Genomic DNA, 25,229 nt, shown 5'->3' with positions numbered 1-25,229 from the left:
CCACATGTTAATTTTTGCTGTTAGTTTGCAGTAAGTGCAAATCTTACCACAATTTAGTTAAAAAAAATAACTATGTTAATTTGAAGTATTTTTTAGTGTACTTTGTAATCTGCCTTGATCTGGATTTCCAATAAAAGGGAATATAAATGTTAAAATTAAATCAAATTAAGACCATGGTGCCAAATCTTTGACTTACAAAGCATCAGGCCTATGTAAAGTAAAAGTAATAAGATCTACAACTGACCTTTAAAACTCAAAAAGAAAGGCAAACTGATAGCTGAAAGTGGAGGGGGGTATAAGAACGGCTAAGCCCTGGGTCCTGATGGCCCTTGTATGGGAAGGATGTTTTGAGAGTCAGTACTGAAGCTTGTTCAGAAGAAAGACGGCCCTGACGCTGCCCATTTTTCTGTCTGTCAGCACTGAAGACGACTCGGACTGAGCTGCTTGACCTGCGATGTAAATACGATGAGGAGGCAGCTTCAAAGTAAGTAATTATATTTTGTCTGAAAAAAAAATCCACTTAAGAGTTAAAACTTTAAAAATCTCCTTTTATTAATAGCATTTGTTTTAACTGGAGAGCTCACTCACTTGTCACCTGTTGTCCTTGAGAGGCAAGAGGTGGCATGACCCTCATAATAACCACTTATTATTTTAAGCCTTTCTCTACAATTACCAAAAATTCAAATCTAAGAAATTCATAAGCAAGCTGCCTCATGAATAAGGCAGCCAAGCATTTGCAAGTAGCCATCCTGGGAACCAAGATGCAAGATGATCACGTCAAGGCCTGGCCACAGGACAATGCATCTGAAAATTGCATCAAGGTAAAAATACGCATGAGTAGCTGAAAGCCAATGTCTACACAAAGGAAGGAACCAAACTCTGCAAGATAGAGGCAAAAGTATGAATATCACAAGAACACAGCAAAGATGACACGAGAATATGGTCTTTAGATCACGTATGAAAAGTCTAAATTTATTGTATAGCTCAAAAGACAAAGTCCAGATCAATTGTGTAGCTCAAATGACGACACAGCCGTGTTTCAGCCCACCGGCCTGCCTCAGGAGTCTTTGCAGTCTTTTAAGATTCTCCTCTACTGCCAATTCAAGACTCCGTTCCTTTTGTCTCGCTGCACCTCACACCTGGAATAGACTTCCCGAGCCTGTACGTTTACCCCCGTCTTTAGCCATTTTCAAGTCCAAACTCAAAACCCACCTCTTTACCACTGCTTTTGACTCCTAACTCACTTGCCCTGTCCTTTATCCTCACCTCTTTATCCCCTTACCCTTAATTGTTCTGTCTGTTTTCCTGTCTTTCTAGATTGTAAGCTTTTTGAGCAGGGACTGTCTTTTGTTTATAGTGTACAGCGATGCGTATGCCTTGTAGCGCTATAGAAATGATAAGTAGTAGTAGTAGTCTATGGAAAAACCTTGTGTCTGTCGATGTACTACCAGATAGAAACCTTGTGTATGAAACTCAGTGCTGAAAAAGCAATGCCTTGCAAGATAGGCATTCAAAAGTTGCCTCCTCAATGCTCAAAGTTTTTCAGACTCGGCAGTAAAAAGTTGCCTCCTCCAAAACGTAAAGTATGAACGTGACATTCTGGGGAGGAAAGAGAGTCTGACGCTGCTGCTGGCCCATTGGGGGAGCTCCTTCACATTGTGGGCTCTGTTAGATCCACTGCTACAGAACGTTTTTTTCTTTCACAAGGGATACATTGTGCTCCCTGGATGAAAGATTTCAGCAAGCTGATTTTTGTAGTTCACCAAAAGTGGGAGTCTGCTGTAAATGTTCTTCCTCCACCACCCACCCTGTTGCACGGTCTGAGGCTCTGTAGGTATTTGCAAACCTGCTACGCTCTGGGATTGTGTATCTGTTTTGTTTGTCTTGTTGTTAGTGCTTTGGAAATGCCTTGTATAGAAAAGTTGCCAAATAAAATCACATTATTTCCAGGTCTACCATTTTGCATTTAGCAGACAGTATCATGAAAAAAGAAAAGTCAGTTCTCTATCTCTTTTCGTCAGAAAACTTCTTTTTTTGATAATATTTTTATTGTCAAGAGAAACGCACAATCATAAAACCTGTATCCATCAGTTACATATAAATGCAGATTAAAAAATACAGTGAAAATGCAATATAATATGTATCTGGCACTGTATCAACTTTGCTAACAACATTGAGTGCCCTACTAGCCAAACTGAACCAGAAGAAATACGTTAACACAACCAGGTCACCTGCTGCATGCAAGTTGTGGCATTTCCTCTTGTTATTTTTTATATCTAAAATGACCCCTCCCCCCCCCCCACACCTTACCCTTGAGGCTGAGTCCTATCCCCAGAGATCTCATTCACACTTGTTCAATGCGTAGTGCCCTGTGTACAGGATAGCTGCGTCAATCGCTCATAACTCCTTCGCCAAACAGTATGGCTTGGTGGAGGGCACTCCCATTCATATTCAAATTGTCCTCCCCCTTCCCAACCTGCCATCTGTTTCATATTAGCATACCATTTAATAAGAGGAGGGGGGGACTTATCCCCCCAATGTTGTAAGATGACTTTTTTAGCCAGTACCAGAGCTAAGAGGATGAACCGACATTGGTAAATAGACAACCCCTAGGAGGCCAAATCTGAGTCTAAGCCCAAAAGTAATACCCTGTAATTCCAATCTAAAGACTGATCTATCACCTCTTCCAAATGAGCCAGTACCCCTCTCCAAAAAAGCTGCAACACATGGCATTCCAGAAAGTGGTGTACTATGGTGCCCTTGTTATTCACACACTTATCACAATCCTCTGAGTCCCATAGGCCCATTGCTTTGCCCTTGCTTCGAGTAAGATATGCATGATGTAAAATCTTAAGTTGAATTTCGTGGAGACCCACATTTGGAGTTATCTTGTAAGCCAATTCAAAGCACCACGCGATTTCTGGGACCGAAACCCCCAACCCCAACATGGCGTTGGAACACTTCTAAACATTTTTACTTTAACTTGTACTTTTAGTTTCTCTGAAGCTGGGAGTCAGAATTTTACAGGGAATGTTCCAATAATTTTAGGGTCCCGACATTGGTGAATTAAACAGCAACAGAGAAAACCTATAGATTCAGCATTGGGAGCAACTACAGTCAACTCTATTTCAAACACTTCCTACCTGTGACTGTAAGACATTGTAATCAGTGGCGTAGCCACAGGTGGGCCAGGGCCCACCCAGTTAGGGCTCAGGCCCATCCAACAGTAGCACATGGTAATGAAAATGCTGCTCTCCACAATACTGGCACCTTTGCATGCTCAGTTTTCAGGGCATGCCTGCTGCAGACTACCAAGGTGGGGACTGGAGAGAAGCATTTTCCCACCAGCTGAGATATTTTTTTGGGGTGGGGGTGGGGGAGAGAACATTTGGTGCCCACCCACTTCTTGCCTAGACCCACCCAAAATCTGCTGTCTGGCTACGCCCCTGATTGTAATATGAATTTTTAGGGAAAAAAATCACTGTGCAAAACTGGTTTACAGTGTGCCACAAAAATAATACACAGCTCAATGTAACACGGGTTCCCTTATAACATGGTCAAGGGTTAGACCCTGGTTTTATTCTTTATTTCTTTTTTTTGCTTTTTGTTGTTACATATTGCACTGTGGCAATAGGATACCAAGGATGGGGTGATGGGTACAGTCCCCCCCAGGTGCAAGCAGTATGGGGGTGCATTGAGCAGTCATGGGATTGCAGTCTCCATGCGCGTGGCTGTCAGCTCTGCCAGTCCCCTGCCCCCTCTGACGTCAGCTCCCTGTTCTGGGGCAGGGGACCAGCAGAGCCTACAGCGTGCACATGGAGGAAGGGACTGATCTGCTCTAGGTGGCAACTAAGCAAGGCATGCCGCTGCACTGTGAACTCAATACAACACGGATTCACTTATAACATCGTCAAATATGTTGGAGCCCACATTCCTTATTATTTGGGGTCCAACCGATCAAGCTCCAGCCAGAGCAAATTTCAGTCGTATGGCAGACCTGCTGCTGCATTACAGCCTTATGATCACCTTTCTAACACAAAGATTACCACCATTATCAGATTTCAACGCATGGTTATGCATCCCAAGCCAAACATGTAGCAGGGGCGTAGCCAGACACCCAACTTTGAGTGGGCCTGGACCCAAGATGGGTGGGCAGAAGAACCCCTCCCTGTCTCTCCTTGTCTCACCTGCATGCCATCTGCTATCTACAAGGTATGCAGGAGGGACAGTTGTTGGGAGTTTTCAGCTGGTGGGGCTTGGGAATCAGCATAGGTGTGCTGCTACACTGACATGTAGTTTGATGGTAGTAATGTTTCTGACATCCAGTATTGCTACACAGACATAACTTACCTGCTCTTCTTTGCTTTTAAGTGCACATGAATACTTTTACCTTAACAGTCCTGGGGAGGGCTTCACATTACCAAAATATACCATTATTTCAGCTTCCATATGCAAAATTGTTCATTTAAGGGTTTGGGAGAACCAACTTTTCCCCTGTACATTTCTCCATTTGTGTGAACTGATATTTCACTTACCTTAAGATCCTAAATGCCAACAACCAATTCCAATTTTGTATAAAGAATTGATGGACAACGAGCTAAAACAGCTTTAATTTATGATATAGACTTTTGGACGAATATGAGTACAACTGGAATGGACTGTGTAAAGTATGGATTTTAAATAATGATGGAGTAATTAATATTAATAAAGAGTGGGTTTTGTTAAAATTATATCTATTCTTACAAGGTTTTGTGTAACAACCAATTCCCACCAGCCCCCACCATGCATTTAACACCTGCATTTAACTACTAGCCTGGCCAAGCCACTTAGGTTACTCAACTCAGTCTGCTAAGTTCAATGGAAATGGCTTCCACTTTTGTTCATGATTTCTAGAGGGGGCTTTGTGGTTTGGGAGACTTTTGCATGGAAGATTCTACTGGCTGAAACTGCTCAGCATATGCAAAAATTTCTACTTCCAGCGGGCACTTGGAAAGCAAACACTTGTTTCAAGTGCAAAAGATTTAAGTCTTGGATTCCCTGCTTCACGTCATTAAATTACCATTTGCAGTTGTTATTTTTATTGGTAGGCTGCCATGTATTTTTATGAGTCGGGAACATCTTCTCTACCGCTCTGGCACCTACCAGCGGCAAGGCCTGCCAAACACTACAGCTGTTCAAATGTTTTGCCAGTCTTGCTAACACACTGCAACAAATTTTTCATTCACAATATGCAACAGAGAAAGAACACTTAATCATATAATACCAAAACAGATGTTCCTTGATAATTTGATATACCATTTGTACATAGTTGTGCAGTAAATAATATCGCCTTTGATCATGATTGTAGCTGTTTTCCATATGCACTGAGCGATGTCATGGCAAAAGAGGAATGCAAATCAATGTGTTTTGTATTTTTTACTGCCAATTTGCATGTTTTACACCTTTTTGAACTGATTGTTTGCAGACCGTTAATCCATCATCTGTCAGTTCTGCTGAACTCAGAATTTGAAAAGGAAAATAGAAACTCCTGCAACTTCCTGAGCTAATATACGATTTAATTATGATTAATCTTGGGCTTATCTCTTCATTTTTATCCCAGAATTCCTTGGCTTCTAATGTAGAATACTGTCTCTTCTCTTCTGGTCAGTTTGCATCAGGATTTAGACAGGGGTGACCCAGATAACTGTGTTGTCATTTGTTCTCTGGAGTCAGGGTCAGAAGCAGCACATTTTTCACATCCTCATTATAAAGTCTGGGCTTTTTCTACCCTTCTTCCATGTTCACTGCTCACTGGTCACAGCACCACCTTGTGGCACCCTCCAGTGTTCTGATCCGTGTGATCTCAACCCAGCACCATGAGGTGTCACAAGTATGGAGTGTCCTTGTTCCACTGCGTACCCCCCAGCTGAATTGCAGGTTCCAGTGCCAAGCTTAGGCATGCATCCTGACATTCAGAAACCAAGAAAAGATTTGCAAAATGTACATAGTTAAAATTAAGATACAATCTTCAAAGATGCAATAATACAATGTTCATGAAACAATAAGGAAGTCTTTACTAGTGTTTTTGTTTTCTGTTGATTTGCTGATGTAGGTTGGATGAAGTAGGAATGATCATGACGAACCTTGAAAAGGCTAATCAGGTGAGATGTGTTTTACACTGAGGGTAGTACTGTAAAGAAACAATAAGTGGGAAATGCATGCTGAGCATGGATTGTGTAATTCTTTCCAGCCCCTCCCTTTATGTGTATATATGTATCTCTTTTGTCTCTGTGTGTCTCTGAATGGAGTGGTATCCAAATATTCTGTTTGGAAAGAGTAATAAAAATGAATCCGATTGCAATTATACATCTAACATAGTAACATAGTAGATGACGGCAGAAAAAGACCTGCACGGTCCATCCAGTCTGCCCAACAAGACAACTCATGTGTGCTACTTTTGTGTATACCCTACTTTGATTTGTACCTGTGCTCTTCAGGGCACAGACCGTATAAGTCTGCCCAGCACTAGCCCCGCCTCCCAACCACCGGCTCTGGCATAGACCGTATAAGTCTGCCCAACACTACCCCGCCTCCCACCACCGGCTCTGGCACAGACCGTATAAGTCTGCCCAGCGCTATCCCTGCCTCCCAACCTCCAGTCCCGCCTCCCACCACTGGCTCTGGCACAGACCGTATAAGTCTGCCCTGCACTATCCCCGCCTCCCAACCTCCAGCCCCGCCTCCCACTACCGGCTCTGCTATCCAATCTCGGTTAAGCTCCTGAGGATCCTTTCCTTCTGAACAGGATTCCTTTATGTTTATCCCACGCATGTTTGAATTCCGTTACCGTTTTCCTCTCCACCACCTCCCGCGGGAGGGCATTCCAAGCATACACCACTCTCTCCGTGAAGAAATACTTCCTGACATTTTTCTTGAGTCTGCCCCCCTTCAATCTCATTTCATGCCCTCTCGTTCTACCGCCTTCGTATCTCCGTATCTAACCATTAGATGTCACTGTCAACAGATAAGGATGGGCTTTAAGTTTAATCATGAGGTGCCACTTTCACAACAGGTGTTGCAGTTCTTCTCCACCAATAGGAGGCCATTCACGTAGCAGCCAGTAGTAGACTACATGGTTCAGTCACCGTCAATATGGAGTGGAGTGGAGGAGTGGCCTAGTGGTTAGAGTGGTGGACTTTGGTCCTGGGGAACTGGGTTCAATTCCCACTGCAGGCACAGGCAGCTCCTTGTGACTCTGGGCAAGTCACGTAACCCTCCATTGCCCCAGGTACAAATAAGTACCTGTATATAATATGTAAGCCGCATTGAACCTGCTATGAGTGGGAAAGCACGGGGTACAAATGTAAGAAAATAAATATACATAGCACCGAGTAAGAAATCTATACAATTCAGTCATTAGGTTTCCCAGTGAAATTGATAAAAAAGAAATATATATTGTAATCACTGATAGCCAGCCCAGCTGGGATAGGGGTGAAGTAGGGGAGCACTTGGTGGGGAAAGCATGCACAGCATCCCTCCTGGAATTGTTTCCAGCCCGTTTGTATATGTGTCTGACTGTGTTTAGTTTGTACGTGTGTATGTGGCTACAGAGCTGCTGAGAGGGGGGTGGCAGGGGGAGCAAAATTTCCCGGGCCTCCAACAGGAGCAGGAGAGAGAAAACTCTAGTGTCGGGCCCCCCTTGGAGGTTGGGGAGGACCCAGAGGAGCAGACACTGCAGGCCTTCCTCCAGCACTGCTCTTCACCGTGCCCATTGCTTGCCAAGCGGCTGCTTTTCCTCTCAGGCTGCACCATGCTCCGTTTTGAAACTGAGCATGCACTGAGAGAAAAAGTAGCCGCAGGGGCAGACAATCAGCAGAGTGAAGAGCAGCGCTGGAGGAAGAACTCTTCTGCTGGCGGGGCCTCGGGATCCCCGCCAGCCAAGATATTTACATTGCAGTTGCGATAGCAGCAGTGATCTGAGGGGGTGGTGACGATCATGGGGGAGGGTGGCAGCCCTGCCCCAGGCCCGGCTCAGTCTCTCGGCGGCTCTGTGTGTCTGTTTTGTTTCTGCATAATCTTTGCATGTTTGTATGTGTATGTGCTAGGGCTGTGGATTACTCGTGTTAACGTGATTAATGAGAATTGTTTGGCAATTAAAAATTTTACTCTTATTAACTATGCCGGGCTACTCTCTGTCTTGCCTTCCCTTCCCCAGCTCCTGCAGGTCCAACATTGCGGCACACAGCCGTACCTGCCTTCCTCCTCCGGCTCCACAGCATTCCTGCATCTGCGTTCCACCTCCTCTGATGCACCTTCCTGTTTCCTTGAGGGCTGAGACTCAGCTGCAGGGATGGCTGTGAAAACCTGTGGAGGAAAGCAGGTACAACTGCGTACTGCAATGTTGGACCTTTGGGTGCTTGGGAAGGCAGAGTGTAGCACAGCACAGAAGTGGTGTAGGATCCGCAGGAGCTGGCGAAGCAAAGGCAAGGCTGTGTGGTCGATGGAGGAAGGCAGCTGCAGCAGCAATGGCGGAAGTGATGGTGGTTATCAAAAACAGCGAAGATGATGCAAAAAAGAAAAAAGTGAAGAAAAAATGAAAAATAAAAAGTAAAAAAAGAAGAAATAACAAAAAACAAGCAGATAAAAAGTAAAATCAAAAAAAGACGACACAAAAATAACGATAAAACTATGAATTTATTGAGGTGATATGACTCGACACAGCTGTGTTTCGGCCCAACTGGCCTGCGTCAGGAGTCTGTTACACCATGTGTCTGTTCTCTAGTTGTATCAATATTTCTGTGAAAAGTGTTCTGTCAAACGCTACTTTATTCTAAGCACTCTACCTTAAAAAAGGCTGTGTGCGCAATCTGGCAACAATCGCTATAGAGAACTCTAGCCAAAAATGTCTCGCTGGAGTAGCTGCACATAAGTGAATGTCAGTGAATGTGAAGCTTATGTGCAGCTACTCCAGCGAGACATTTTTGGCTAGAGTTCTCTATAGCGATTGTTGCCAGATTGCGCACACAGCCTTTTTTAAGGTAGAGTGCTTAGAATAAAGTAGCGTTTGACAGAACACTCTTCACAGAAATATTGATACAACTAGAGAACAGACACATGGTGTAACAGACTCCTGACGCAGGCCAGTTGGGCCGAAACACAGCTGTGTCGAGTCATATCACCTCAATAAATTCATAGTTTTATCGTTATTTTTGTGTCGTCTTTTTTTGATTTTACTTTTTATCTGCTTGTTTTTTGTTATTTCTTCTTTTTTTACTTTTTATTTTTCATTTTTTCTTCACTTTTTTCTTTTTTGCGTCATCTTCGCTGTTTTTGATAACTGTTGTTTCTTTGCGAAGACTGGTTTCTTCTGTGTTTTGGATATGGAAGTGATGGTGGGCCAGGAGAGGCACTAGTGCATAGCTGCAGCGAGTGCCAGCAACCAGATCTGTCCCTGCTCTAGCCCTGACCCCATGCTGTCTAATTGCTGATGCTGTGCCGGACCAATTAACTCAAGATTTAAAATTTTAAATTGTGAAATGAATTACGAATTAACATTTTTAATTGTCCAGTAACTCTAATATGTGTGTGTGCGTGCTTTGGTTCTGTGTGTGTCTATCACCAGGAATATACTACTACTACTACTACTATTTAGCATTTCTATAGCGCTACAAGGCATACGCAGCGCTGCACAAACATAGAAGAAAGACAGTCCCTGCTCAAAGAGCTTACAATCTAATATAGAGGAGAAAGGAGAGGTACTGAGGTTTGAAAAGAGCTATTTCCTAACTGCTGTGTGGTCCCAAAAAGCACACAGACAAGTCTGCAAGATCCAAAACAGCAGAAAAGAAAAGCAGACCCACGTGGTAAAATAAAGTAAAACAAAACGTATTCAACGCAGATACATAAAATCAGCATATCAGAGGCGTAGCCTGAGTCGGTATATTGGATATGGGCTCTTCCACGTGAGCGTGGCCCCTCCCCCTCCCCAACCACACACCACAAATATCTTCCTGGAGATATTTTTTAAGAACATAAGAGGTTTATTTTTTTTCATCTACCCCACATCGTCTCCCTCTCCTCTGCAGCATCCCAGCATCTGCAGTCCTGTCTCTGAAATTCGTCCCTCCCCGATGCCGGTACAGGCCTGCAGCAATTCACTCTCACTGCTTGCGCTGGCCCCGCAGGCTTCCATCTGCCATGCCCTGCCTTCGCTGACATCATTGCCTGTTTCCTGTCTGGCGGAATGCGGCATATGGAAGCCTGCGGGGATGGTGCAAGCAGCGAGAATGAATCGTTGCAGGCGCCGAGCACACCTCTACCGAGGGAAGGGGTTCAGAGACTGGAATGCAGATGCCGGGACACCGTGGAGGAGAGGGGGGGAAGAGAACAGTGTGGTGTTGCAGATGGGTGGGCCCGAGACAAGATTGAGTGGGCCTGTGCCCACCCAGGCCCACCTGTAGCTACACCACTGCAACATATAGTTCTCTAACCACCCAACATGGACATGTTTTACCCTCTCAAGGGCTGTGTCAGGGGCTTAATATGAAACCAGCAGGAACAGTGCAATGTTTTCCCTGTCTGGTTAGTGCAGTGCAGCACAGAGAATAAGGCTGACAAGCAGTGAGTTGTCTTTCTCAAGCAGCTGCCCCCAGCTCTGTCTGGTTAAATTGCTTTGAATAGTGACCAGAATAACACTATCTCTCTGAAGATAGTGGGGAGGGGGACCTCTTAAGAGCTCCAGTCAGAGAGTGGGGAGGGGATGATGGTATGTGTGGAAATTGAGGGGTAACTGGGTAGAGCGTGCATGGGGCCGGAGTTTTGATGTGTTGGGCAGGGGAATACAGCAGCAACAAATCTGCCTATAAAAAGCAGGCACTCTAGAATGCCAATACAGTGATACCTCGGTTTTCGTCGATAATCTGTCCAAAAACAATAGGCGAAATCCGAATCCGACGAAAGCCGAGGCAATTATTTCCATATGCTCACACAACGAGAAACAACGCCATACTGAGCAGGAGAACACAAAATTAGCATCAAGGTCACGTGGGCGCGCCGATGAAAACCGAGACAAATTTTCGTGGAAAAAATCGACAAAAACCGAAACCGACGATATCCAAAAGTCAACGAAAACCGAGGTATTACTGTATACTTGTTGCTGAAAAAACAGAACCAGTCAGACTGCTACTGATCCCTACACACAAACTAAATACTTGCAGAATACTTCTATCGGTTCTTGCAGAATACAGGCAAAGCCTCAAACACAGAATAAGCAACCACAAACTAGGAATAGAAACTGCAAGAAGTCTGAAAGCAGTGCAGCACTGGAGAAACAGAAATGTATTTCCTACTGTACTGTGCACAGCCCAACAGGGCTCATACCCATGGGCAGTGCACAGTGACCAGCGGCGTACCGAGGGCGGGGCGGTGGGGGGGCATGCTCAGTTTCATTAAAGCAAGAGAATTACAGTGCGACTGGAAACAGAAGAGGAGGCAAGTGTGAGACCAGCGCGGAACAGATAAACGCTTCAGCTGGTTGGGGTCAGGGACCCCCGCCAGCCAAACTGGGGCCCCAGAGCCAATTTGGGGGGCCCAGGCCCCGTGGCCCCCCATAGCTACGCCACTGGCTGAACCATATGGGGGGGGGGGGGGAGGTGCCACCAAACTGGTCCGCACAGGGCCCCTGCAAGTGCTTCTTCCCACAACAAAATTAAAAGCAAAACTAGGAGTTTCCTTTTGATTGTAAATGAAAAGTGCCCGCACTTTGGCCCAGGTGCTCAAAGCTAACCGGGGCTTACAACGTTGCATTTAGACAGGTTTCAGCCAGTTTAGCGTGCATGTTCACGGAAGCAGCGACCGAAGATTTTATGCAAACAAGCTTGTTAGTATCAAAATGTGATGTAAATGAGGCCATTAGCGATTCCCTCCAATTTTCAAGGAAATTGTGTACAAAACCCCCTGCCCTAACGACTAAAACCTACCAACAGCTCCAAGCAGGCGTTAGGGTGAGTGTGCAGAGGGAGAGTCCCTTGGGAGCAGAGGGAGGGATGGGAGCAGCTGATCTTTGCTAATCGCTCCTGATGCTGGATGTTTTTGTGCTTTGTCTATTAGCCTCAGCTATGCTTGTCCAGCGGAAGCTCAGAACAGTTTCTTCAGTTCTCCTCATCCACCCCTGCTACTTTCTGCCCAGGGTTTCCACAGCGTTCCCTCTTGACTGGGCATGTGCACATGAGCTGTGCCTCCCGCACAGCACTTCTGGGCATGTGCCAAGCTTGTTCCTATCCCTTTAACTTCCAATGCTCAACACTAACAGTGTGCAAATAATTTGCATGTTAGTACATTCACTTTTTTTCGGTGTTTGGGACGGTGTTTTCCGGCATTGTTCCCTACAGCGCCGGTGTTCTAAGCATCTGGGCCTTTGTGTGCACCATGCAAACAGCTTAATTATTGTCCCCAGAATATAGAGGAACATTTCAGCACTAGGAAAAATTGTCTGTGCTGGTAAAATACAGAGTTGTACTGAGATATATATATATATATATATATATATATATATATATATATATATATATATATATATATATATGTGTGTGTTTGTCTGTGTGTGTGTGTATTTCACAGAGAGCTGAAGCTGCCCAAAGGGAGGTTGAGAGTCTCCGAGAGCAGCTAACAACTATAAATAGTTCCATTAAGCTGGCCTATTGCTCTTCACAAGGCCCCAGTGGAGTAAGGATTGGAAGTCCAGTGAGAATACAATATCTGACTTTCTGGAGCTAGCTGTAGTTCACAAAAGGATGTCACTGGCATGTGCGCAGGTATCGGGAGTTTTTTTCCAGGCTCTCTTCTTGAAGAAGTTTTTTGAGTTAACCCCTTGATGCTGGGAAGATGATCCATTTGTATTCAGGAGTCATTTTACAGGAGGCAGAGCAGCACGGTTCAGGAGGTTATTTTTAGATTTTACACAGAAGTTCTTGCAGATTGTAAACCCAAAGTTTTACTTTTGAAAAACAACTTGGGAAAAGTATGTCCACATAATTGCACCTGCACCTGCTATTTGTGTGGGTACTTTTCCCATGTAAAATTCTGCATATACTTTAAAATTGCAAAAGTATTTGCACAAGTGCCAGTCTGGCTTCAGTCCCACCCACAGGCAGGGCCCCAGTCTAAAGGTACCTGATACCCTAGGTAAACTTTCAGATGTGCACCCCCTCCCACCTCCAGGGTAGCTTAAGGCCCTCCCCCTCGCCCACCCCTTCACATTTATCAGCTCTTTTTTCCTACCTCCCTCGCCCCCCACCACTCCGCTGTAATGCCAGCATCTCTGTCTTTTCCTATTCCCCCTCCCGCTGTGGAGTCCAGCATGTCTGTCCTTCCCTTTTCCCCATCTCCCATGGTGTCCAGCATCTCTCTTCTTCCCTAAATCCCTCTCCCACTGATGTCCACCAGCTCTCCTTCCCTACCCCACATAGTGTCCAGCATCTCTCTCTTTCCCCATTTCCACAACCCCCTGGTGTCCAGCATCTCTCCTTCCCTATTCCTCCACCTCGTGGTATCCAGCTTCTCTTTCCTTCCCTATTACTCCACCCTATGGTAGCCATCAATTCCCGATTATATGACTGAAGAGCAAGTAACACTTGCTTGAATGACACTTGGACTAGCGTCATATTGTGAAGCGCAACACGTTACCACGTGACACTCTATTGCACCTTAGTTACTGAAGCGTATTTTGTAAGCGAGCAACACTTAGTAAAGTGAACCGTAGAAGGAGTAACAACATAAACAGAATGTATAAAATTCATGAAACTTCTTATATAATAAAACTCACCCTCAACGTTCTGAAGACACTGACGTCACTTCCGTCACTTCCTTCAAGACGGGTTCGAAGCGTTCGTGGTGGTGAAGCCACCGAAATTGCCAAGTTTCGGGGCCCTGCCCTCGCGTCAAACGTGATGACGTTGAGGGCAGAGCAATGGCGTCACACACCGAGGGTGGAGCAATGGCGTACGGTGCGTTCAGGAGGTGTGGAGCAATGGCGTCATAACGACGAAGGGGTCGGGCGTATGGTGCGTTCAGGAGGTGCGGAGCAATGGTGTCAGAATGACGAAGGGGTCGGTAGGTAGGTAAGGAGGGAGGGAGAAGGGGGGGGGGTGTTGGGGAGGAAAACCTTGCTAGCGCCCGTTTCATTTGCTCCAGAAACGGGCCTCTTTTACTAGTTTATTAATGAAATTCATCTCAAATAAAATGCAGACATGCCTTCACTGAAAACGTACAAATCCATAACAAAGAAACAATTAAAAAAGGACCCAAAAATAAAAGCATTAAAAAATTTGTAAAATTTGAACAGATATAACACCATGGTTTACAAAGAAATAGATGCTGTTCACATTCAAATTGATTTTATAAGCAACACCAAACAGAAAAGTTTTTCAATCAATATTATTCTTAGAGTACTCTTGAATGAAATTAATAATCTGAAAATTTACATTTTTATATTTCTTTGACCTTTGGCTGTCTCCTTGACCACCAGAAACTGGAATACAAGGCAAACTAGAGTTCTTCTTCACATTGCAGAGCAGACAGAAATTTAAAAAAGAATGGATGCTGATAATCGAGCTGCATTTGGAAGGCACAATGCAAGCCTTCAAGCTTATTATTAGTTTTTGGTATGCTTTCGATGGTCTTTTCATGAACTGTCCATATCTTAGGAGGAAAACGAGGACGTCTACAGATGTCTGAGGAAAACTCTGTAAGGTCCTAATTCTTAAAAAGACACAGCAGTATTATAATCCAACCAGGTAGTTAAACTACCATTGCAACAATATCGGGTCGAATTTCTAGTTCAAAGTGGACTTGTTTTTCCGAGACAAACGGTAAGAAAAGCCATTTAGGTATATGTTGTCTCTGCCTGTAGAGGACTTATAAATCTCCATGTCTCATCCAGCACGGCCACGTGAAGCACAACTGCCATTCTTGATCTATGGCCCCCTTAAGAGATGCTTAGTAATGTGATGCATATTTAAGCGATGCAAACATAAATGATGCACGCTGAAGTGACACATGCTGAAATGTTATAAGGCAAACTGATGCACATCAAAAAGCCAAATGCTAATGTGTCAGACATGCTCAAGTGTCGCACGTTTAAGTGACCAACAGTTCTGCTTCCCTTTTGCCCCCCCCCCCCATGGTATCCAGCATCTCTCTTCTTCCCTATTCCCCCCATAGTTTCCAGCATCTCTCTCCTTCCCTATTCCCCCCCACCCCACCCCATGGCATCTAGCATCTCTCTCCTTCCCTATCCCCCCCACCCCACCCCATGGCATCTAGCATCTCTCTCCTTCCCTATCCCCCCCATAGTATCCAGCATCTCTCTCCTTCCCTATTCCCCCCCCCCCCCACCCCACCCCATGGCATCTAGCATCTCTCTCCTTCCCTATCCCCCCCATGGCATCTAGCATCTCTCTCCTTCCCTATCCCCCCCATGGCATCCAGCATCTCTCTTCTTCCCTATTCCCCCCATAGTATCCAGCATCTCTCTCCTTCCCTATTCCCCCCCATCCCACCCCATGGCATCTAGCATCTCTCTCCTTCCCTATCCCCCCCATGGCATCTAGCATCTCTCTCCTTCCCTATCCCCTCCATGGCATCCAGCATCTCTCTTCTTCCCTATTCCCCCCATAGTATCCAGCATCTCTCTCCTTCCCTATTCCCCCCCATCCCACCCCATGGCATCTAGCATCTATCTCCTTCCATATCCCCTCCCCCCACCATGGCATCCAGCATCTCTCTTCTTCCCTATTCCCCCCATAGTATCCAGCATCTCTCTCCTTTCCTATTCACCCCACCCCACCCATGGTATCCAGCATCTCTCTCCTTCCTTCAGGCTTTCCACAATGAATACGCATGAGATAGATTTGCGTACCAAGGAGGCAATGTATGCAAATCTCTCTCATGCAGTCATTGAGGATATCCTGAAAACCCAACTGGCTGAGTATAGCCTGAGGACTGAGTTGAGAACCCCTCATCTGTAGAATAAGCTCTGATTAGGCATCCACTAGGTCCCTGAATGTAGGCACCCCCTTTCTTGAATTGTCCTCTTGGTTTCTTAGCAAATAAAACACTTAGGGCCCTAATTATAAAAGCAAATTAAAATGACCAAAAGCCTTTTGTGAATTATACGTTAAAAGCTCTGCTAAAGCATGAATTAAAATGACATTAGTGCATGACTTTAACACAAGCGTGTAGCTGTCTACAGGCATTAAGTATTGGCATGAAGGTCAGTGATATTTGCAAGTCTGAAAATCGCTCTCCTCTCTGCATCTAAAAGTACACATGGGCTTCCACAGCATGTGCACTTGTAGTCGGGATAAAAAGAGGCATTCCCAGGGGTATGTTCAGGTAAGAGGAGGGAAACAACACGTATCGCTGGCATTCTTAAAACTTCATTTGCTGTCTTATTTCCCCTCTGCCACCCACACAAATAGCAATCCTCCAGGGGACTCTGGAAAAGAAACTTACATACACCGTATTACAGTAACACACCTGCTAACTACATAAGCTGTTTGCAAGTCAGTGGCGTAGCGAGGGTGGCTGCCACCCGGGGCAGTTCGCCACTGCGCACCCCCCCAGGTGCAGCATGACACCCCCATCGGTGCATCACCCCCCCCCCCTCGGCACATCACCCAAGCCCCCCCCCCCCAGAGTGCATTCTTGCCTGCTGTGTGCATGCCGCTGGGGGGGTGTCGGTTCCGCTGGTTCCCTGTGTTCCGGGGCAGAGGGAGCAGGGAACTAGCAGAGCCGACACCCCCCCCCCCAGTGCCGTGCACCCGGGACGGACCGCCCCCACTGCCCCGCCCTTGCTACGCCACTGTTTAAGTGGCTCTTGTGTTGTGCTAACCCACATATCTGTAGAGTTTAAGTTTATTAGTAATTTGATATACCACTAAAAGGAAATCCATCTAAGTGGTGTACAATAAAACAATTGGAGGAAAAGTCAGAAAAGAACTACAGCAGTGATTTCCAAATCTGGTCCTGGAGGCACCCCAGCCAGTCAGGTTTTCAGGATATCCACAATGAATATTCATGAGAGAGATTTGCATTCAGTGGAGGCAGTGCATGCAGATCTCTCTCCTGAATATTCATTGTGGATATCCTGAAAACCTGACTGGCTGGGGTGCCTCCAGGACCAGGTTTGGGAACCACTGAACTACAGTATAGATAGGATAGAAGAAAAATAAGGAAGAGAGAGAGGAAGAAGCGAGGTGACAGATAGGAGAGAAGTCGTAGAGGAAAATCTCCAGAGAGTATGAGGCCACTGATCCACGTACCCAGCATAATCGGGGGAGTAGGCCGAAGGCTGCAATGAAAATATGCGTTTTCAATTTGGTCTTAAAAATGGACAGGTTAGTTTCTTGATGTAGGTGGCCAGGGGAGACAAGGGCCTGCTGCACTAAATATATATTTTTTACGTATATTGGTAAGGTGAATGGAGGAGAGCGAAAGTACAGTAAGTTCAGAGGATTGAGAAGAGTTCAGGTCCCAAGGGAGGGTAATATGGAAGTAAGTATTGAGAAAGGTATACTGGAAGTCCAGAAAGAAGGATCTTGTGGATGAATAACAACAGTTTATAGGTAATCTGATGCAGAGGGAGAGGTAAAAGGGGAAATGGGACTAGGACTTGATATATCGCCTTTCTGAGGTTTTTACAACTACATTCAAAGCGGTTTACATATATTCAGGTACTTATTTTGTACCAGGGGCAATGGAGGGTTAGGTGACTTGCCCAGAGTCACAAGGAGCTGCAATGGGAATCAAACCCAGTTCCCCAGGATCAAAGTCCACTGCACTAACCACTAGGCTACTCCTCCAATCTGAAGAGAGAGCATACTTTTAAAAATGCCAAGTCCACGTGTTACATTATCCCTCCCAACCAAAACCCCAAAGCCACAGCTTTTTTTGTGTGGCTACTGCTTTTCTGTGTGGCTAAAAGTTTGTGTGTGGTGACCTGTGCACATACTTTTTAAGTTTCAAGTTTATTTAAGGTTTATTATATTGCCCAATCAGAAGACTTTCCGGGCGATTTACAGTATCCATCATCAGAAAACTGAAAGGAACTCCATTATAAACGGGAAAGAGGAGAATGTGGCCACTGTGCCTTGGTAAATGGCTTTCGAACTTGCATTCTCAGTGTTTCATGTGATGAGTTGTACTTCTCTTTTGCAGGATCAAAGCATTTATTCATTATGTTCTGGCTCAAGAATTGAGGCAGCCTTGGCCACGAAGGACAGAGAAATCTTGCGACTCTTGAAGGATGTTCAGCACCTCCAGAGCTCCCTGCAAGAGATGGAAGAATCCTCGGCCAATCAGATTGCAGAGCTGGAGCGTCAACTCACCATGAAATCAGAGGCAATATTAGTAGGTGCTTTGTATATGTATAAAGTGCGGTAGTAAAGCATGAAAAACTGTAGGCATCGGATTTCAACATGGCTTCCCCACAGCTCTTTAGAAGGCATGACTTGGCCAAGCCTTCCATCTTAAGTTTGACTCGCTTGTTAATCCAACCATTTCCACTTGCTCCTTTTGGTACCAAGAGCCTTTCTTCACAGTTACCTTGACAGGGTTGAGGAAGAATTCATCTATTCCATTCCCCTTGCAGCTGTGGTTAGCCATTGCAGCAACCACCCTCAGCCGGGGTCAGAAACGGTGGCTTCCTCCAGAATTAGCTTAATACAGATCCTGAGTCTAGCTACTAGTGGTCTCTATTGAGTGAAGACCAACGCACTCGTCCTGCCGAGGGGTTGTGAATGCTGCCTCCACAGCACTCTTAGCCCCAGCCAAACCCACAGTCTGTAGTACACACAATTAGATTTGACTTTTAACTTAAAGCAGTAGTTCAAGCAAAAACAAAAAGTTAGGTGAGTTTGAGGGTCACTGTTAAAGCAGTTCCATGTATAAATAGCAGCATTTACGTGTGTGGATTACATTCATGTGAAAATGGTAGACCCAATATGTAAAACAATTTAAACTGATAGGAGAGGCTCCTGGCCCTTTAAATCACCTCTATGGGGCTAGCTAGGCATTTTCAGCGGCACTTAACCAGATAGCACCACTGATTATTTTGGGGTATTCCAGGGACGGAGTTGGCACTACAGAAGTACATAAGTATATAAGTGTTGCCATACTGGGACAGTCCGAAGGTCCATCAAGCCTAGCATCCTGTTTCCAACAGTGGCCAATCCAGGTTTCAAGTACCTGGCAAGATCCCAAAACACTACAATATGTTTTACCCTGCTTATTCTAGAAATAAGCAGTGGATTTTCCCCCAAGCCCATCTTAATAATGGCTTATGGACTTTTCTTTAAGGAAGCTATCCAAATGTTTTTTTTAAACCCTGCTAAGCTAACTGCTTTTACTGCATTCTCTGGCAAACAATGCCAGAGTTTAATCACACGTCAAGTGAAGAAATATTTTCTCTGATTTGTTTTTAATTCACTACTTTGTAGCTTCATTGCGTGCCCCCTGGTCCTAGTATATTTTGAAAGAGTTAAAAAGCGATTCACATCTATCTGTTCCACTCCACTCATTTTATAGACCTCTAGCATATCTCCCCTCAGCCATCTTTTCTCCAAGCTGAAGAGCCCTAGCTGCTTTAGCCTTTCCTCATAAGGAAGTCATCCCATCCCCTTTATCATTTTTGTTGCCCTTTTCATTTAAAACACAGTCCTATCTTTATGCGGTTCTTCATTGCCAGTTAACTGGCTGTTTTCACTGGCTCCGTATACCCAGAAATTCAGTGCCAGAGACAAAACATGGCCTGGCATTGACGTTCAAGGTATAACGCTGATTGCTGCTGGCTGAATATCAGGCCCGGTGATTTCAGAAAGCCGCTTTTTGTACATGGGGATGCCCGAGACACACAGATTTCAAAGGGGTATGATATGGGCATAGTTTGAACAGGCCAAAAATGTATATATGCATTCCCAATCTTACAGTGGGGGGTACACATGTACTCAAATTTCAGTCAAGAATTGCCAGACGTAGCCGATTTGGTGCTGAATATCCGCGCCTAACCAGCTATGATAACCGGTTATCTCCCACTGAATATCCACAGTTAGGCACTAAAACGCCATTTAACCAGCCAGGAGTCGTTCCTGGCCGGTGATAGTTTTGAATATCCGGCCCATTATTACCATACTGCCATTGTTCATCCTTTGTTATCCAACTCCTTTATCACCAATGTCCCAACCAGGACATAGTACAATTCCTACCTCAACTTCTACGCAAAATGGGCCTTTTAGTTGAGAGAATTCTTCTTCCGTCCCCTCCCTCCCCTAGCACTTCTTCCCATCCAAGCCATCCTGTGGGAAGTTTGCCTACAGAAACGGTGAAATAACAGTCGTACAAGACTGGGATAGAGAGGGGTGTCCACAAAAACCATCATATGATTCACATAGTATGTTTGGCAAGTCTCACCGTTTTTGTGGTGCTTTTTGTAAAATAAATGTAAAGATATGCAGAAGTGAATGTGTATTTGCCAATGTGGTAGTAGCCATTTTGGATATTGAACTGATTAAGCAATTAAACACTCTCCTTGTTGTCCCTTTATTTTCAGAAGCTAGAGGAAAAGTTGCAAGCACAGTCTGATTATGAAGAAATCAAAACGGAGCTGAGGTGCTATATATGCAAACTTTTATGACTTTTTAAAAAAAATAAGTATTCTGTTACTACAACGATCTCCTCATTCCCTACACCCTTCTGTGCTGTCTTCACTCCTCACCCTCCCACCTGTATACGACTGTCCTCCACCGTGAATCCGGTTTCTGCTACTTAGGTCCCCGGCTGTGGAGCAGAAACCAAACAACCCTCCCTAAATTCAAGCAAGCCCTTAAAACTTAAAAATGTTCCATCTCGTTTTCTAATACTTCTTAGTTTTCTCTTCCTCATTTCCTGCTCCTCGGATCCCCCTCCCCCTCACTACCTTCCTCTTTCTTTGCCTATCATTCTTTTTTATTATGTAAACCAATTTATGCATGTTCTTAGGCCCTAGTGATATATTAAGTCTGTGAAATAAATAAATAAATACAATAATCTTTAATCTCCCCCATGCTAGCTGAGAGACAGTGACATTCCTGGCCAGTATTTGAGTTGAAAACCTGGCACAGTCTTGTTCCCCTAAAAAACCTTTCTGGGCACATAGCACGAGCTGGCTAAAAGCCGTAATGGGAGCCATGTTTGACAGCACATTTGACAGTCCCATTGGTTGAGGCCTTGAGCATCACATGCCTTGTTTATTTATAAAGATTTAGCTCACGCCTTTTTCAGTTGTAGCTCAAGGCACTTGGTATTGTCCAGCCATCAGGGCCAAGGGGCTTCCTCTCATTTTCAGCCTATCATTTCTGGCCTGAAGCCACTTAACAAAACATAAAAAGGTTGGCCTGCAACAATTATGTCATAGCACAGGATGACTGCTTCACAGGGGGAGCATTTAAGAGGAAATATTAAGGGGCCCTTTTGCTAAAGTGTTGCTGCGCGGCAGCGGGCTTTCCGCGTGGCAACACGGAATTACCGCCAGCTCAACACAGCTGCTAGTGGTAGTTCCACCTCGAACGTGCGCCATTTCCAGTGCTACGGAAAATAATTCTGTGATTTCTAGCACGGTGCTAACCCCCGTTGGTAATCGGGCAGCACCGCACGCTGCCCGGTTACCACCGGATCACTACGGGAGCCCTTACCGCCACCTTAATGGGTGGCGGTAAGTGCTCCCCACCCCCCCCCCCCCCCCCCATATGGCCATGCGGTAAAAATAATCTTACTGCATGGCCATGTCTTTTATAGGGGCTTTTAACCACTGCAGTAAAAAGGGCCATGGCACGCAGCAAAAATGGCTCCCATGCTAGCCCAGATGCCTTTTTACTGCAGCTTGGTAAAAGGATCCCTAAGTTTAATTTATTACAAATTTGATATGGCACTCTTTGCAAGCAAATCAGAGAAGTGTACAATAAAAACTTTTAAAAAATAAGTCAGAAAGGAACTGCAATACATTTGACAGGAAAGAAAGAGGGAGAGAAAAAAAAAAAGGCCAGGCAGGCAGCAGTTCTGGACCGAAACCGTCAGGGAAGGAACAAAAGAAGGCAAAAATTAAACTCTAAAATTAAAAGGGGCAGAATAAGTAATAACTAAACTAGTGCTGGTTCTGGAGTGGGGCCGTGGAGGAAGGGAAAAAAAGGAAAGGCTAATTTTAAAAAGTAGGCTTTCAACATGGAAAGGACTGCTTGGAGGAGCGAAGGGCCAGGGGAAGGGCATTCCACAGGGAGTAGCGGGTAGATTCAAGACATGAAAGGCAGACTGAGGGTATAGAGAGAAGTGAGGCAGACTGAGAACAGAGTGAGCGGGAAGGGATGTAGGGAGAGATGAGAGCAGTGGCGATCCTAGCCGGCATGACACCCGGGGCAGAGCGCCGATGCACCCCCCCCCCCCCCCGGCGAAATGACACCCCCCCCCCGGGTGCACGCCGCTGGAGGGGGGGTGTCACGGCGCGCGCCTGTCAGCTGAGTTCGCTGACTTCGCTAACTTCGCTGCAGCTCCCTCTGCCCCGGCTGGAACAGGAAGTAACCTGTTTCAGGGCAGAGGGAGCTGCAGCGAAGTTAGCGAAGTCAGCGAACTCAGCTGACAGGCGTGTGCCGCGGCACCCCCCCAGCGGCGTGCACTCGGGGGCGGACCGCCCCCACCGCCCCCCCCCCCCTTGGTACGCCACTGGATGAGAGTAGTAAGATAGAAGGGGATACCAAAGTGGAGAACCTTAAAAGCCAGAGTGGGTAGCTTAAACTGAACGTGGTAATAGACGGGAAGCCACCGATAAAAAGCCAGGAGAAAAGAAACACAGTCTGTGAGCATAACTGATGAGACAAATGGCAGTGTTTTGGACAGTCTGCGGGTAAGTGAGAGAAACTTTGGGAAAACCATTAAGAAACACATTACAATAATCAAAACAGGAAGTAACTAGCAAGAAAAGAAGAGTAGCACAGGAAGAGTCATCAATGAACTCATCGCCTTCTAAAAATACAGCTTGGCATCTTGGTATTGGCATGTACCTCAGCTGAGATGAATTTTGTGCAACAATGTGCTGACCTCAGCACATCTGAATAAGTGCACCTTCTGTTCTTCCAGAATAAGATGCACTGTCGATTTTAAGGGGCAGGTTTTGAATAGCTCACATTTGCAATGTTCGTGGATACTTTTATCCAGTGGCGGAGCTACGTGGGGCCTGAGGGGGCCTGGGCCCCGGTAGATTTCCTCCTGGACCCCTCTCCCGATGACCCTTTCCCCCCCGCGAACCCTCCCCCGCCTACCTTCGGTTTTGCTGGTGGGGGACCCCAATCCCCGCCAGCCGATGTCCTCTTTGTCCTGCTGACGTCCAGAGAACTGTTCTCTGAGTCTGACGTCCTGCACGTACAACGTGCAGGACGTCAGCATGCAACAGAAGAACAAAGACTTTTTTCACTGTCTGCAGGACGAAGAGGACGTCGGCTGGCGGGGATTGGGGTCCCCCGCCAGCAAAACCAAAGGTAGGCGATGGTGGGGGAGGGTTCGCGGGGTGGGGGGGTCGAGAGGGCGGGAGGTTGTCAAAAGTGGCGGCGGGTCGGCAATGGTGGGGGTCGGCAATGGTGGGGGGAGGTCGGCAGCACCGGGGGGGGGGGGCTAAAATGTGCCCCCTCACCTCGGGCGCTGGACCCCCTTCCCACCAAAGTCTGGCTACTCCCCTGCTTTTATCTGCACATGTTGCAAGCAGTTTTCGAATTCTCCTCTCCTCTGACCTACATTTGCCTCTTTCAAATCAGGTAAAAATATGAGCACCATGAAGTCCATATGTAATTGACTAGCTTTGTGGCTAGTGTAGAAGGCTGAGGGTCAGGGAAGCCAGGGTTCAAATCCTGCTTCTGATGACACTCTTTGTGACCTTGGACAAGTCGCTTAACCCTATATTTCCTCAGGTACAAACTTACACACACCCCTTCCATTTACTAAGCCGCGCTAGCAGCTGCCGTGCACGAATGCCAACATAGCCCATTCCCTTTGGGCTGTGTAGGCACTGCGGTGCAGCAGCCACCAGCACGACTTTAGTAAACAGGGAGGATAGATTGTAAGCCCTAAGGAAATACCTACCATTCAAGTTTATATGTAACTTGCTTTAAGCTTGGGTTTGGGAAGGACAAGTCATTAAATCCATACTTTTAAATGGGCAAATAAGGATGATTTTCAGTCAAGCCATTTTTAGTAGAGTAAGGGGTGTAGTTATCAATGTGAACTATGGTTAAAATGTGTCATTGTACCACTAACATACTATTTTAACACAAGTCCCATTTTATGTAGTGAGAACTAGCTACTAATAACTGGGTTTAACAGTAAAATAACATCTCTTCACAGTAGCCCACGTTGATAACTACTCCCCCCCCCTTAATTAAAGAAAAAAAGAAATGTCTCTAAGAAATCAAAATCGCTGCTATATGTAATAAAAGTGAAACAAGTATAGTGCAATCAAGCCATTGTGACATCACTGATGAGGTTGGCTCTTAGGCATTGGTGGAATGAGGCATTATGACATCACAATATCAGCTCTAGTTATCAGACACTGGAACTCTTCACACTAAGGGGGAAAGTTATCAACGTGGGCTACCGTTAAGATGTGTTATTTTACCACATATGCAATGAGACCTACTTACTAATAGCTGGGGTTAACATCTCTTAATGGACGTCCATATTGATAACTTCCTCCTTAATTCGCTTTGAAAATTGCACTCCTAAGGTAAAGGACATCAGGGATAACCAAGTGGCCTTTTTACTAAAGGCCGTTAAGCCTTAATGTGCACTTCGAATGGGAAAAACAGGCTACCACAAAATGCTTTAACGTATTTCGCAGTATTTTGCCTGTTTGTGTGCACTAACTGGTTTTCTAGCATGGGGTGTGTCATGGGTAGAGAATGGGCATGGAAGCATCATCCGGTTAGTGCGTTTGCATTAACAAGTAATAACTGGCTAACACAGAGTTAACACAGGAGCCCTTACCGCCTCCTAAATAGGAGGCAGTAAGGACTCCCACATTAACTTTTTACAGGTACCAGTCGCTAATGCGAACACCAGTGTGTGACCTGAAATCCCCAAAATGGAAAATGCCCTAAAAAAAAAGTGTTGCGTTAAATCTGGGCTTACTGTGTAGAAAAGTTCCGCTTTAGAAAGCCCAGATTTCAGCGAACTTTAGT

At 45.5% G+C, this 25,229-nt stretch overlaps 1 protein-coding gene across 1 annotated transcript in view; it reads left to right on the top strand.

The window, feature by feature from the left end:
- The window catches only part of CUX2 (cut like homeobox 2), a 521,901-nt gene that overhangs the window by 431,451 nt on the left and 65,221 nt on the right, over nucleotides 1–25,229 (top strand). The window contains exons 8-11 of the mRNA XM_030219071.1: nucleotides 418–484; nucleotides 6,092–6,140; nucleotides 18,196–18,387; nucleotides 20,585–20,643. Coding sequence (XP_030074931.1) covers nucleotides 418–484; nucleotides 6,092–6,140; nucleotides 18,196–18,387; nucleotides 20,585–20,643 — 367 coding nt within the window. The remainder of the gene's footprint in view (nucleotides 1–417; nucleotides 485–6,091; nucleotides 6,141–18,195; nucleotides 18,388–20,584; nucleotides 20,644–25,229) is intronic.

Source organism: Microcaecilia unicolor, chromosome 11 (genome assembly GCF_901765095.1).
Source record: "Microcaecilia unicolor chromosome 11, aMicUni1.1, whole genome shotgun sequence".
Taxonomy (NCBI): domain Eukaryota; kingdom Metazoa; phylum Chordata; class Amphibia; order Gymnophiona; family Siphonopidae; genus Microcaecilia; species Microcaecilia unicolor.
The sequence above is the reverse complement of the archived record's forward strand: the minus strand, read 5'-3'. Positions and strand labels throughout refer to the sequence as shown.